At 39.9% G+C, this 16,546-nt stretch overlaps 1 protein-coding gene across 1 annotated transcript; it reads right to left on the reverse strand.

Moving 5' to 3' along the window:
• Nucleotides 1-638: 638 nt before the first annotated feature.
• Nucleotides 639-16,537, reverse strand: cdr2a (cerebellar degeneration-related protein 2a). The gene is made up of 5 exons (XM_026945944.3): nt 16,275-16,537; nt 13,130-13,242; nt 10,624-10,772; nt 9,798-9,965; nt 639-6,865 (listed from the first exon to the last, which is right to left on the reverse strand). Exons 1-5 carry the CDS (start codon nt 16,351-16,353, stop codon nt 6,133-6,135), a joined length of 1,242 nt encoding a protein of 413 aa, XP_026801745.2. The 5' UTR covers nt 16,354-16,537; the 3' UTR covers nt 639-6,132.
• Nucleotides 16,538-16,546: the final 9 nt, after the last annotated feature.

The raw sequence follows: 16,546 nt of genomic DNA on the forward strand, positions 1-16,546 counted from the left end.
CCATGTGACCAAAATATACCTGCGTGTTATATTTATTGTGGACTAACCCTACGTTCGCATTAGCCAGCGACAGCGTGACGAGCAATATCTGCATTGAAATTTTTTCAATATGCAAATTAGTTATGACGCTGTAAAACGCAACAGACCCAAACGAATGTTGAATGATTCCTCGAACCAGTGATATGGTGCGTGTGGTCTGAACTTTCTTCAGTTCCCCGCTCACCACTTCAGTTCCTAACTACGCTTAGTTCCTGTTTGACGTGTTATAAAAATGGAAGAAAAACTTATAACCGTATAATAGTTTCATCTTATCCTGTCATACACAACCTCTCATTAAACGTTTCTAAGAGACGTTACGAAGAAAAATAAAGCTTGGAAGGAAGTAGCAGAGATAGTTCTCTGGTGAGTGTACGTAGCTACTGTTAGCTTGATTTGCTAATCAGCTAAAGGCCACGCCCACAAGTGACAACAGTAACAGTTGCTACACGCCCACAAGAGACTACAAGCGACACGAGGATCTTGTCACTTCCCAGTGTAGTGTGAGACTCGTACGCAACTCGGTTCACTCTGCACATTCTCACAGTTCGTCTTAACTCCAATAATTACGTTTCTCTCCATCAAATAAGCACACGTCAGACTTGTTGAATTGCAAATCTTTCTTTAATCGGCCATTTTAAGCCCTAATCGAGCGTTAGCCACTGTTCATGCCATCGTTACGATTCCCCACATGCCCTAACTCTTTAAAAAGGCATTTCTATAGCGTTCAGCTACAAAGGCTACAAAGTTCAGCACCATTGTACAGGTTATGCATATTCGATTTTATAAGCATTTTATCAATGATGGTAATAAATGTCACAAACATTTTAAGTACAATACAGACAGATTGAGTAAGAAAATAAAAATGGATGGAAATTATCAGGAATGGACGTTTGTAAATGTATATATGTGTGTGTGTGTGTGTGTGCTTGTTTACATTCAATTCAAGCGAAACATTTTGTATTTAATTTTTTTCCCCCATGCTTAAAGGAAGTTAGCATTCTGCATCAAAGCACAATGCTACCCTTTTTTTTTCTTCTTCATTGTTTCATTTTTCCCCCAAAAGCATTAGCATAGAAAATGCCACTATCAACTTCTTAGCACCAACCGGAATGAAGACTCTGATCTCCAAACATGTGCATCTAATGCAGGAATAACGCTCATATATTAATTAATTAATCTATATTACAATATCTGCCTCGCTAATATAAATACGCAAATAAGCCATCTGACCAATCAGGACGTTTCTGTGGCAGGATTAATCACACTATTCACACAATCCGACTAATCTATTACGCCTAAATACTACAGGTTGACCTTTGTCTACGACTTATTTATATAAACAGATCTCTATTAGGATATTTAACGTTATTATGAAATTATTCATATTTATCACATTAAATAAAATTCATGCTATACTTGTGACCTAAGAAAGCACTGATATAACATTTATTTTAATATATTCTAATTTATTCCATTTTCCTGCTACAGCTTTATTTATTTATTTATAAGCTTGTCCCTGTCACAAGAATAATGTATTCTGAGATGACAAAATAATTTTCTCTAAATTATAAAATGTTTCATTGCGATAATGAATTAATTACAATCTAGCAAATATAAAATGTTTTCCTGAGAAAACGTACTACATGCGCTACAAGCCTATGGAAATTTACTGGTATAACAAATTTAACATAAACTTACATCTGGATCGAAGCAGAGGTGCCAACATTTATGGTTTAGGTATAGACGTTTATGGGTTTTGACCTGTTGCTATGGTGATAAAACTATTCTGCCTTTTCAGCTAAAGTAGCGGTGGAAAAATTCACCGAAGGGGAAAGGGCACATAACGTGAAAGACGCGTTTAATTGCGGTAGCGCTGGATTTCACTTTGTGTCGACTATCTAGGTGACCTCTGACCTGTGACTTTACGAGCCTCAGAAAACCAGAGGGCGGGACTCATGGTGTATTTGGTGTACACATCTCTCTGGTTTCTCACTGTGACTTGGCGCACATCTGGAGGGGGAAAAAAAAACAACATAAAAATGGAAAATTAGCTCTCATCCACAGGCATACGCTTGGGTATGCGGTAAAACTTTTTTTTTCCTGCTGGGATTTTCTCATAAATAATAACTGGCACCTCTGATAAAATAAAACATTATCATAAAAACGTAAATGATTTGATTAGGAAAGTGAAATTTTTTGTCTTTATCCCCGGAAAAAAAAAATTATCCTGTCATCTCATGAACGTTCAAATATTCAAATGATCCAAGTTTCAAAAAAATCAAATAAAAATCTCCTTGTTATTATCCTAAAATAGAGTAAATACATGGACCCAAGATCTTTTCCACGGTTTTACAAAGCTTCCCTAACAACAAAAAAAAGGCGTCAAAGATGATAGATGCCAAACACTGCTGTACATTTTCACCTGTCTTCCTTCATATCCACATACGATCACCATCTTTCCTTCTCAACGCAAGACAATCCCTTTCACCCGCTACACGCAAACCTCCGCCATCACGTCATCACCACGTGTTTAAACGTTTCTCCATTTTCCTTTTACACCCAAACATCCGTCGAGCCATCTCATCATGAACATCTCAACTCCAAATCCTCAAACGCTCCTTTCACGTTGTCTCTCTTTCACCAGCAGCACCTACGATGGTGTGAGAATGTTTGGAGATGAAAATAATGAAGACATTGTTCCTGAAGTCAGGAATTAAATTCCACATCACACTATATTAGAACAACTGACAGCCCAGTAAAGCTCAGATTAAAGGAAAAGTTCCACAAAAAAATCTACTTGACAACTTTCTTTAAGTTCTTGGTCTGATGTTTGCTTCTATTATTTATTTATTTATTTATTTTTTGCACTGGAGCGACGAGTCTAATGTAATGATCTAATCTAATGAAAGTCTACGTCACCCAAAATATTTTCCCTTTTTCATAAATATCTTCATTAAACCACAGTCAGTTCTTCAGGACATAAAGCAGTGGGACTTTGCCGAGACACTGGAGCATCGTGGAATCACTCTGGTATCATTCCTGAAATGAGAGTGAAAGTCGGAAAGCAGGAAGTGATGCGGAGGATGATGAAGATTCTCTTTGCACATCATCGCTTCTTTCTAATTAACGTGATCTTCAAGGGCGTCCAAGAATTATTTTGCTTTTCAGTTGGTCTATTTTCACTTTGGTTTCCTACAGTACACACAATGCCATTCTACTACCTGCTGATGGAGAGAGTGCTGCAGCGGCGCTTTAGTGTTTTAGTTTGTTAAGCTGTCTCATCTCCTCATCTGCTCAAAAAGATCAGCTTTCAAAGCTCCGACTTTCGTGCTAGTACCTCTGTCAAAAACAACGCGCTCGTTATCTCGTAGATCGCTAACTAGCCGAGTCTCAACTGCATCGTAACTGAGTCTAAGGTTTATTTATGAGTCTAACTTCTTCAGTAAACTCCTCCCTCTCTCTCTCTCTCTCTCTCTCTCTCTCCCTTATAGCTTCTTATCAATATGACATGGCTGGAAAAAATGATTGAGAAAAAAAAAAACCCTGAGCATTATTGTGTTTGAGAACACTGAAATGTTTTCCTTCTATTAAATGCTATTGTTACTGCGCTTGTGATGACAACATCTCTCTACCAACAGTTTAGCACCAGAATCACTGACCACATCAGAAATATTACAGTATAAACACATTTAACGTGATTCAGCATGGACGATCGGTGCTAAAAATGAGATTACGGCGCTTAAGGATGAAGGTCCGAGCGTGTTTTTACTTGTTTATGGGTTTTGACCTGTTGCTATGGTGATAAAACTATTCTGCCTTTTCAGCTAAAGTAGCGGAGGAAAAATTCACTGAAGGGGAAAGGGTACAACAAGAAAGACGCGTTTAATTGTGGTAGCGCTGCTTTTCACTTTCGTGTCGACTATCTAGGTGACCTCTGACCCGTGACTTTACGAGCCTCAGAAAATGTTGTTTTTACTTGTTAGCTATATTCGTAGCTCCAGTGCAAAACTAACAAGCAAGCAAACATCCGACAGCGAAAACATCCTGACTCAATTTGGAGCAAATTAAAAATTCGGTAAATTATATTCTTCACTTAACTATTCCTTTAACCCGGTATTCAGCACATATCAGTAAAGCAGTATAAGTAATACTCATTAGGCTACTAGGCTTTCTTATAAATCTACAAGAAAACATCGACTCAGTGTTCGCAGTTGGAAAAAAAAAAATTCCCACATCATAAATATACAGTGACTGAACAAAACAAATGATGAAAATAAATAAAAAATAAAGCTCTCATATCTACATCCACTTGTGGAAAAAAAAACAATAAATACAATTAAAAAAAAAAAAAAAAAAAAACCCTGAAATGCATAAAATAGAATAAAGTGCAGAGCGGGAGAGCGTCACAAACATCACACACACGTTTGCGTCGCTGTTCCACCAAGCCGTGAGAAACGATTTCACTCCAACATGTTAGTATAAAGTTAGTTTGTTCGTTAGTACGCAGAACTCATGAGGTAAGCTTCGAGTCGTTAAAATTAAAAAAAAAAAAACCCTGCAATTTACATGCGACCGAACTGGAGGTGAAGTTCCTCTGTTACTGACGTGCTAAAGAATCATCTTCTCTCCTTCATCTAATGTACATTCTACAGTATTCTTTTCTAAAGCTAGTTATTAATAACAGCACGTCCAAATATTTAAGACTACTGACGCAGAAATGGCGAAGGTTACGTTTAAAGAAAGCCAGAGCAGCAAAATCAGGCTGGTAAAGATTTTGGACAAACCCAAATGACTCAAAACGATGTGTGTTTGTGTGTGTGTGTGTGTGTGTGTGTGTGTGTGTGTGGTGCTCGAGTTCAATCCTGGACAGTGTGTGTGTGTGTGTGTGTGTGTGTATATGGTGATGGCTGTACTCCATATTAGTCGTAGAGCACGGCTCACAACCGAAACACCAAACACCAAACACAACTCATGCCCGACCGATACATCAGAGAGCTGATAAAATCGCCGATACTGAGGTTTCCTGAACATATCGGTATCAACAGAAACTGTACTAATAACTCAGAGATCTCGCACGTTTACGTGTAAGTTGGTGTTACGTTCGTAAACAGTCTTCACACAGAACAGACAAACGCGCTGCAGTGCCACCAGGGGGCCGCATACACAAAAGACACGTGACTGTGAGCAGTACGTGATCACGTGTGTGAACGTTTCACCGTGTTTTACCCTTAAACTGCGCACGTGAATTCAAGCGAACACGTGACATTTAGTGGACTAAACTGGACGCTGTTTACTATTTGTGCAATAAATAAATAAATATATAAATAAAGCTGAAAGTGATGGGAAAGACGAAATAAAGATCAACGTGTATGCAAGAAAGAAAAAAAAAAACAGGTAATAAAGGAATGTAAGAAAACACGTGAGAGAACGTGTGAAAAGTTCACGTGAAAAAATTCTCGTGATTTTCTGTAAGCAACGTTTTTTTCCCCAGTTTTTATTTCTTCGTATTATTATTATTATTATTATTATTTAATAATTAACGTTGCTTTCCTCAGCGTTTTTCTCCTGAGATGAAACATCAAATCAAAGCTGACAAAAAACGGACTAAATCGTTCCTTTACACTGAGAAGTTCTCACATGGTGTACGCATAAATAATAATAATAATAATAATAATAATAATAATTCACCTCGAAATTTAATTGGTAATCATATTATATATCATAAAGTGTTGAATTATATCGGAGAATGTTACTGGAATATTTTAGGACTGGGTAATAAAAGGTTCCTGTATCGGTCGGGTCACGGTCACGATCACGGCTGTATATCAGAAACCACAACGTGTTTGCGATCGAGCGCGTTGCTTACGGAATCATTTTTAAATGCGTAGTGTAGGATATCCAACACAGTCCTGATATCCCACAATGCACTGGGATAGGTTAGCACCGAGACTCTCCGAATGATGTATCCTGAGCCGCCCATTTTACGTGAACGAAAACAAAGTGCAAAGTTTTTAAAATGGACGGCGGCTGATGAGAATACTGCTATTCGACCCGGTAAAAAAAAACAAAACGAAACACACACACGACCCAGAGTCACTGTTTGCGCTTGGGTGTGGCCCTGTTCTCACTCAGGTCCTCTTTGGTCTTCTGGATACATGTGAAGATCTCCTTGAAGAGTGCCCTGTACTCCGGCTGGTACGTGTCGTCCGTGAGGGAGGCTGATTGAGGTTTGAGGGACGCGGCGGGCGTCTGGACGGCTTTGTGGCTCTGTGCGTCGTCTCCGCGTTGGCAGCGCAGCAGCAGCTCCTCGTATTTGGTCTTCAGTACGCTGTACTGCGCGTCCACCTCGTTCAGCAGAGAGATTCCGCGCTGCCTCACCGCCTCCGATCGCCGTATACACGTCAGCTCGTGGCCACGTCTCAGTTCCTGTTCTGACCCTTCCTCTTCCTCTACCACCTCCGCTCCTGACTCCGCCCCCTTCTCCTCAGTGAGGAAGATCACGGCGTCGGCTACGAGCGAGTCTGTAGGTCTAACGCTGGATGATTCCGAGCGCCACAGCTGCCGCAGCTCTTCCACCTCGGCCTCCAGTTCGGCTTGGTGCCGTCGCGCCCCCTCCAGCTGTGCCAGCTGTTCCTCCAGCGCCCGGTTCTCTCGCTCGGTCAGCTCCATAACCTTCTCCGCCGCTTCCCGACGCTCGCGCTCGCTGCCCAGCTGTGTGTGCAGGCTACGCAACGCACTCTGCAGGGCAGACTTCTCCTCTTCCACCAGACCTGCATCCAGCGCCCACCACGAGCGATCGTCACTGTGGCTTTCCGAGCTCAGACGCCTACACACACACACACACACACACACACACACACACACACACACACACACACACACAGAATGCTCCAAGTTTTAAATCATAGATTACTTTCAGTTTCCAATCTGGTTTTTATTTTATTTCTGTAATGCTTTTTTTTTTCCACACATTGTGTAACCACTTTAATTAGTAAAATATATTTAAAAGGTGTCATTATTTTAAAAAAATCTCTTTTATCTCGCTCTTTTTTTCAGTTCATTGTTCAGTTCATTGTTTAAGCAGGAACTGCTTCAATCCTAACATCCTGAAATATTCCTGAGGCTTTAAAAAAACAAAAAAAAAAAGGGTGGGACACGACAGGGTGGGAAACAACAACTAAACAAATCAAATCCAGATGGAAACATTTTTTGCGCTTCTGTGCCTTAGATTAAATTTCTAGAGTAGCGTTTAATTCCTTTTATCCATTTTGTTTATTCTTTTCTTTCCTCATTAATTTATTGTAATATTTGGCGACTCAGTAGTCAGTTCAGTTCCTTGTTTCCAGAAAAGTACCTTCTCTGGTGCAAGGAATCAGGAAGTAAAAATCAGCCCTGCTCCTTTTAATGGAAATGCGCCTTACAGCCCAAGTTCCTGAAACATTCCTGGGGTTATAAAAAGCGACAGGGTGGAACATCTGAGCATCAAAAATATCTTTAAAAAACCATTCACGTCCAGTTAAAACTGGAAACTAGTGTGCAGTGGTGTTATCTTTCATACTGCAACCACTTTCGCACTGGACCAATCAGCGAAGTTCAGCTCCTAGTTTGCAGAAAAGTACGACCTCGACACTCACGTCTATTTTAATGTGCTTTATTTAAATAAACTTGTCTTGTCTTGGGTCTGAACTGCTCTGAGGGAGACACGGCTCACACCAGGCTCCTGGGGAAACTTTTTTTTTTGTTGGAAATACAGAAAGTGTTAGTATCAGCTGCTAAGTAGAAATAATAAGCCTGGTACATACTAGTGTGTGTGTGTGTGTGTGTGTGTGTGTGTGTGTGTGTGTGTCGCACAACCGGCACATTATTGGCACAAACTGCACATAGCCGCACTTTATATCTGTCAGACTGCCGCTGCCACCATCCATATATCCATATACATATTCTTATACACATTTTTTTTTAATTCCTTCATATATATATATATATATATATATATATATATATATATATATATATATATATATATATATATATATATGTATATATATATATATGTATATATATATATTTTTTTTTCTTTATATTTAATATTTTTCTTTATATTTTTCTTTATATATTTTTTATGCATACACTTTTCTTTATATTTAATATTTTTATGTATATATATATTTATGTATATATTTTTCTTTATATTTAATATTTTTCTATATTTACTTATTTTATATCGGAACAGTTTTATAAAACATTTCACTGCAAGTTGTACTGTGTATGCTTATGCATGTGACAAATAAACAAACACAAAGTGTGTGTGTGTGTGTGTGTGTGTGTGTGTGTGATATTACATTACAGATCAGTAGGTTAGAGAGGGGACATCAGAGCAGATTCTGGTTTTACGTCACCACAGTGAGCAGACTGGAGGGTGATGCCACCTCACCACATTTCTGTGTGAAACCTCAGGAACATTTCAGGAGCTTAGGACTTTATGTGCATATGCACTCTAATAATCTAATCATTTAATCTAATAGCATTAATAATTTAGTTCCTGAGTCATCAGGTGCGTCTCAATCAGCTCCCTAGTTCAATATTCAGGGCGCTGATCAGGAAGTCGGCCATTTTAAGGACTGTCTCAATCGCAAAATCCTTCCAGTGCACTGGAACGTTCGCTTCCTAAAAAAATCCCACAATGCACTGCAGAAACCAGGGAGCGTCGATGCTCGCTATGTTCCCTTACCGGAAATGACGTCATATTTTCTGAAGCCCCTCAGCTTGAAAAAATTGGCAGACAAACTCTCAGCCAACTTCGTCTACAAATATAAGTAGCTTGTTATCGTTGTTGTAGCTCTCAGATGATTACTTACGTTAGTGATTTTTAACTTTATTTCACGTTATATATACGGTTTGTTTGAGTCTAACAACTTTTAAGCGTTTAATGAATTTAAAAAATCCTCTAGTGAGCCTATGATCCTACTTGAAGCAGAAATGCGTGTGATTAAGCTAACATATTTATATGATATATAATGTCAGAAAGATATTGGTCGTGCCTGTTGATGATAAATGCCAGTGGTGACGTTTTACAACGCGAATACGTAGTCGTGTCCCCGGAACCTGAGTCATCAGTGTCCCATTGTGTAGTGAGTCCTTACTAGCGCCCGAACTTGTGCACATGATATACTGATTCACGAGATAGGGAGCTGTTTGAGACACACCCATAGTTTTCAGGAAACATTTTAGTTCCTGCTTCAGAGGAACTGAACTTCACCGACAGGTCAACATACGAATAGCAACAATAGAGTTCTAAAGGCAGGCGAATGTTTGTCTAAAGACGAGTGAAACCTACGTTACACTGACATGCCTCTGTTATGTCTCCACCTTGTTATGCTCTTGGGTTATAGAAATAAAAATATTAAGCCATTTAAAAAAAAAAAAAAAAAAAAAGCACAACTCCAAGTCTGGAACATAACAGGGTGGAACATGCAACATGAAATTAAAAAGGTATCATCCATAAAGAAGGAATGAAAAACTAAAAACCTGATGAAAAAGTGTCAGAATGTTTTGTGCCTTGCCGCAGAACGTGTAAAGATAGAATCACTATGAATATAAGATTATTCTCCCATCTCTGGAGCTTTATCTGTTCAGAGGAATGAGAACTGGGTCAGACGAGGAGAGAGCTGAGACTGGGTGACGTATCGTCCCGTGCCCTACATGCACGAACACGGCGGTTTGGTTAATATAAAACACGACGACGTGTGCAGACTCACGTCTCCCGGTGCAGGTCGTAGAGACAGGAGACGCTCTGAGCCGCCAGGCCTCGACGAGCTTCAGCGCGTTCTCTCCTCGAGCGCTCCGACTGCGACGCCTTCAGCTCCTCCACCTGCTTCTGCAGACTCTCCATGTGAGACTGCAGACTGTCGATGGTCTCGGTCAGGCTGAAACAGAGAGCGGCGAGTGGAGGGATAAGACAACGCCGAGATGCAGCGCTAATGTAGCGAACGAGTAACGGAGACTTATAGCTACCAGATTAGCAACAAAATAGCAGAAGAAATGTATTGAAGAAATTGAATATACATCCAAAACACTTCTCACATACAGTCTTCTGCTTTAAACTTTAGGCCACACCCCCTTTTGTACAATTTTATACACAACATTGTGTCAGAAACATAAATCAGCTCAAGGCTGCCTTAAATTCAACCCATTAAATATCAAACCAGCTGCACTGTGCACAATTTATAATGCGGACTACACATTCAGCATTTTTGCTGCTTCAACTTGTAACGTACTTGGTACTGCTAGATCACCAGAGGCGCTAACATTGCTAACAAGAACATCCTAAAAAAAAAAAAAAAAAAAAAAAAACCCTAGCGCTTCTCTGTATTTTCCCTCCATTTTTTTAACCAAAACATTTTTTATATATTAATCTATTCTTTATTTATTTTTTATTACAATGTCAGTGTCGATGCAGCAAACGTGAAGATGAGTTCTGTTTATGGGAATCGTTTTGATAAAGAAGATTCTCGTCCTGATTCGGTCGGCTCCAGCTGGTTAAAATGCAAATCTCCCGGCGGTTCCTGTCCCACACTTCCTCACCTCTGGATCTTCCCCTGGGCCGTGCGGTTGTCCAGCACCAGCCTGTGGTTAGTCGTCTCCAGGTCTCGCGCCGCCACGTCCAGCTGCTCGTACATCTTAGTGTGCTGATCGTTCATCTGCCTCAGCAGCTCCACCTGCTTGTTCAGGTACTGCGAGAGAACACACACACACACACACACACACACACACACACACACACACACACACACACACACACTCACTCACTCACTCTCTGCATATTCGTAATGAAATATTCTAAGTATATAGGTCAAATATGCTAACACGGAACTAAATTCCATGAATTTTCCATGATTTTTCCCTGTACTACAACTGATTCCAGCTGTTAGTGATGTCACTACATAAGCTTTGGACCAATCACTTTCAATATGCAAATTATTCATGCTAACCTTAAAACCACAGACATGCCAAATGATTTACTTAGCTAGCTACACCTTCGCTAATATCAGTGAACGAAATCATGGTTGTTATGCCAACATTATATTTTGGCTGCTCTTAAATAAATTAGTGAGAAAACAGCGATATAACTCAAGACTCGTACTCAAGTCGGCATATGGGGCGTTTACAATTTGCATATTCATGAATATTCATAACTCCTGTTATTTTTAATGAGGGTAAAGGTGTAGAGATGTTCTTGGCCGTTTTAAGTTTATTAAAAACTACTATTATTTAAAATAAGTCTATTTTAATAGTTTATTATTATTCTTAAATAGGGATATTACAGATATGATTGTTTTTTTAAGACTTTAAATAAGTAATTTGATGCTTTCCACCTCCACATGAAAGACTCAAATGAAAGAAGTGTGTGTGTTTGTGAAATCAGTGATGCGTAACCCAAAGGCTTTTACGTCACGTATTAGCAAAACATCAGAAGTACGAGATTGTGGCAGGACAAAAAAAAAAAACAAACGTATTGCCAGCTGGATTGGATTTCGCAGGAAAACTGGACAGAACGCATTCCTGGCATGAAGTCTTTTGTCCTTAAGACTTCGCTTTTCCTGCGCTGCTTCCTCAGACACAGACGGAAAAAGAAGAACACGTAAAGACGAGGTCTTATGTGCGGAGCTTATATCAGAGAAAGGTTAAACCCACTACATGCTCTCAGAGATCCTAAAGCTCTTGTTATTATTATTATTATTATTATGACGACGACTAAACACGTAAAACACAGCAACAAAACCTACAGGTACGTATGAGACAGTCCCAGTTTCGCCGGTAACAACATCCAAGTGGAACACTGTCCAAAAAAATTTTAAAAAATCCTTAGCTATGAGCTAGCCTGGTTTCTCTTTTTAAACTATTTCAGTCAAGTTCAGTTAATCATCCAACACCATCTGAGTCTTTATCACACTGAATAACTGATTTTGTAGATTGGACGTTGGATTATTTCATATTTTGTGAAAAGACAGAATTTATTTCTAGTTAATTACAAATGTGAATTAATTTCACTACTTTACTAGTACTCTCTCTGCAACGTAGGAGCTCCTGAACTCAAAGAAAAAAAACTGCAACTCTACAAGAAAACAAACAAAAAAATCCAGAATTCCTGAACTCTACAACAAAGGAAACGAAATTCCACAACTCCTTAATAAAGGAATTCTTGGAACTCTGTAACAAAGGAAACAAAATTCCAGAAATCCATAAAGGAATTCCTGGAGCTCTGCAACAAAGGAAACAAAATTCCAGAACTCCATAATAAAGGAATTCCTGGAGCTCTGCAACAAAACAGTTCGGAAGTTTGTTTCTTGTGCTGCAGTTCCTGAACTCAGGGTCATGTTCAGGTTTCTGACTCATCACTCGTATAAAAACAAACTTTGCCAGTTTTGCCGCATTGCCTCGGATATAAAACACATTTTCGTAATCCCTTTTCATCCAAACACTGTTTCTGGGAAAATTACAGGTAAGAGCGTTAGACATTCTGTGAATCTTTTGCTTGACCAATCAGAGGCTTTCAGTATGTGAAGCCCCGCCCATAACAGTTCCTGTTCTGTATAAAGGTACTAAATTTGGTGCAGGAACTGAAAGCTTTCTACAACTAAAAGTGCCAGTGGCTTCCTGCTGAAAGAGACCTCAAGTTCCTGAGTTCATGGAAAAAGTTCCTGTATTGGGAATAAATCTCCGGCCAGAATTCAGCGAGCGTTTACGCCTTTCCTGCTGCCGGCCCTGAGGAGGAGGAGAGTTAAGACAGAAACAGGAGGATGTCATGCAGATGAAATATCCGTGGACGCGTGGAGACGGAAATGGAGCCTGAAGATTATTAAAGTGAGCGGATCGGAACGCTTTCTTTTTCCCGGCGCAGACGCTACAGGACACGTTTGGAAATGTGCAGACTGTGGAGGTGGAGAACAAACTGGTTCTGTCAGACGCTGTGCGAGAGAGCCGGCGCAGAGTGTTGAGCGAGAAACAGGACGCAGGCTCGGGATTGTGAAACGTCCGGTTTCTAAAGAAACGTCGCATAAACGCATGAAGAGCAGGAAGGAAGCGTCACCTCGATCTCCTGCAGCTGCTCCTGATTGGTGGAGTACATCTGCTGAAGGCCCTGCTCCAGCTCATGGTTCCTCTCCAGCAGAGTCTTTCCCAACTCTGCGGCCAAGTGGAGATCTGTACACACACACACACACACACACACACACACACACAGAGTAAATGAACAGCTCCGCACTTCCTGTCAGCCCAGAGACAGGAATTCACCGAAACACATGCTGGACAACATCAACGTGTGAGTCACAGAAATCCTGATGCAAGAGCAACACGGAGCGTCTCACACACTTCTACATCACACACACACACACACACTCAGACACGACACACACTCCTGATTCACACTCACACACACTCAGACAGACACGACACACACTCCTGATTCACACTCACACACACTCCTGATTCGCACAAACATGCTCACACACACGGTCTCACACACACACACGGTCTCACACACACACACGGTCTCACACACACGGTCTCACACACAGACAGATATGACATGCACTCCTAATTTTCACACACACGCACTCAAACTTACACTCACACACTTACACACACACGTTCTCTCACACACACACGCACACACGCACACACACACGCACGTTCTCACACACACGCACGTTCTCACACACACGCACGTTCTCACTCACACGCACGTTCTCACTCACACACACACACACACACACAAACTCACACAAACACACATACTCGTTCTCACACACACACTCGTTCTCACACACACTCGTTCTCTCACACACACACACACTCGTTCTCACACACACACACACACTCGTTCTCACACACACGTTCTCTCACACACGTTCTCTCACACACGTTCTCTCACACACGTTCTCTCACACACACACACACGTTCTCTCACACACACACACGTTCTCTCACACACACACACGTTCTCACACACACACACACACGCTCTCACACACACTCACATACACATTCACTCACTACAGACAATTCAGAGATGCCAGTCAGCCTACAGCGCATGTCTTTGGACTGAGGGAAGAAACCGGAGAACACGGAGGAAACCCTCAAAGCACGGGGAGAACATGTAAACTCCACACACACACACACACACACACACACACACACACACACACACACACACACACACACACACATAGGGTGAAGGTGGGAATCGAACCTCAACCCCAGAGCTGCGAGGCAACAGTTATTATTATACTGAACACTGTGATACTTTATATATCAGTAACAAGTGCAAGAGTATGTTGCCATGACAACCCTAATAACCTGCATCTGTACATAAACTAACGCTCTAAAGTCTAAAGAATTATCAGGAGTAAGGAATAAAACAAGACGGGGCCGTTCCCAATAATCTGATGTTGATTACTTTACTATAACAGCACCACCCCAGCTGTTTTATTCCTCTTATACCTCGACAGTTTGTCTACTATTACAATTCTTCATTTATTAACGAACGAAATGTTTCACGTTTTATCCATTTATAGTTACATTTAACGCTGCGGGTGGTCTAGGAAACAAGCTAGCTCCAGTTCTCATGGTTTTTTCTCTCTCTTGAAATACTGCAAAACCGCAAAAACATAAAACTCCTCTCTCCTTTACAGCTTTACTTCTGACTGTTACAAAGCACTGACACTGGAGACTCCTTCCATTTAGAAATGAAATAAACGTTTCCTTACAGAAAACTTCACCATATCAACAATTACACTTGTTTTCTTTGTTATTTGTTCTTTGTTATCTGTTTATTATTAAGGTAAGGTTTGATTACACGGAGCATCTGTACAACTCCCAGGGAATGAACCGTTGCTATAGAAACGATAACTTGTTACAACGAACGCGTCATATAAACCTGTGATTTGTGATAGAATTTTTTTTTTTTTAATTAATCAAACACTTTAATCAAAACCTAGACTTCAACAGCGCTGTGGTGTAAAAGCGAATATTAATAAATATTATTTAAAAAATAAAAGAATTAATTAAAAACAAACAAAAAAAACCACCCGATTAAAGCGGAAGTTACGTGCGATTTAAACGGTTGCTACGCGCGTGCCCTTCCACTGACGCCGTTGCTTAGGAACCGTCATGGCTGCGATCCAGTCCGCATACTACCGCACTAACGAGTATGTGAGAATAGTATTCATCCCTGCAGTGGCGTTCTGCTCTCACACACTGTTTAGTGCGGAAGTACGCGCTTTCTCTACAAGCCCTTTAACAACAACGGCTGGTTTTTTATTGCAATGCAGTAAAGTTTTGATGACAAGAATTCAACACAACGGATTAAAAATACAACAGTTATACATATTAACCCTAAGAGACTTGGACATGAAGGAAATATGAAGTAAATATTGTTCTCTGCAGTCAGAATGCGCACTAAACCCGCATATCTAATCTGATATATTTAATCCTATAGTATATAATGTGTATTATTACGCATCCAAACCGGAAATAGCGTCACCATATAAATATATATAAATAATATTAAAATAAAAGTTATTATTGTTTAAGATAATAATAACCTGCTTCAAATATAAGTATATAAACCAAAATCTACAAAATTTATTTTTGCAGTTCTGTTTCACATTAAACCAATACAATAAAATAAATAAGTATAAATAGCATATAGAGGTATAATATAAGGAGTGATGAATATGTATAAGAATATGATTTTAGATGAAATACTAAAGTAATAATGCAATCCCTGCTGAAAACAACAACAACAATATAAACAATCATTGAATTTGTAATGGTTTTAATGGTTATAATGGGAATTGTATTGGTTTTAATGGAAACTGTAATCTACTGGTGGCATGTTGTGTCTAGTGGACACCATTAAGGACCAGTAATGGAAATGGTTTTAATGCTTAGCTGATGGTTTGTAATGGTATTTGTAGTGGAAACCATTAGAATTTCTGTAATGGTTTCTATTATTATTATTATTATTATTATTATTATTATTATTATTTTCTTCAGTAGGGAAAATCATGATATAGTATCCATTAGTATCCACTATTTAGGACATAATGGTGCATTAAAGGTGTCAGAATGATATCTAAGGAATAGATTAAGGTGTTAATGTCTAGGAAATGGTATAATTCAGTGCTGGGTTAAGATGCAGACATGTAAAGTGCAGTTTGAAGGCATCTCACCATGCTCCAGCTCCTTCCTGCTGTACCACAGCTCCTGCTCCTTATCAAATTCCTCCTCCACTATCACATCCGCAAGCATCTTCCCACCTTTTCCAACCAAACTACAAGCTCTCTCAGGTCTTCCTTCACGCGTCTAACGCCTTCTACATCGGGTCACTTTGTAAGCTGGTGTAAAGAGAAGGAAAAAAAATCCCCAACACACCCGCTGGCGTTGTTCTGCATCTGCGGCAACGTGGCAAACTCCATAGCAGGACGAAAATACGAGCCGAATT

Source organism: Pangasianodon hypophthalmus, chromosome 23 (genome assembly GCF_027358585.1).
Source record: "Pangasianodon hypophthalmus isolate fPanHyp1 chromosome 23, fPanHyp1.pri, whole genome shotgun sequence".
Taxonomy (NCBI): domain Eukaryota; kingdom Metazoa; phylum Chordata; class Actinopteri; order Siluriformes; family Pangasiidae; genus Pangasianodon; species Pangasianodon hypophthalmus.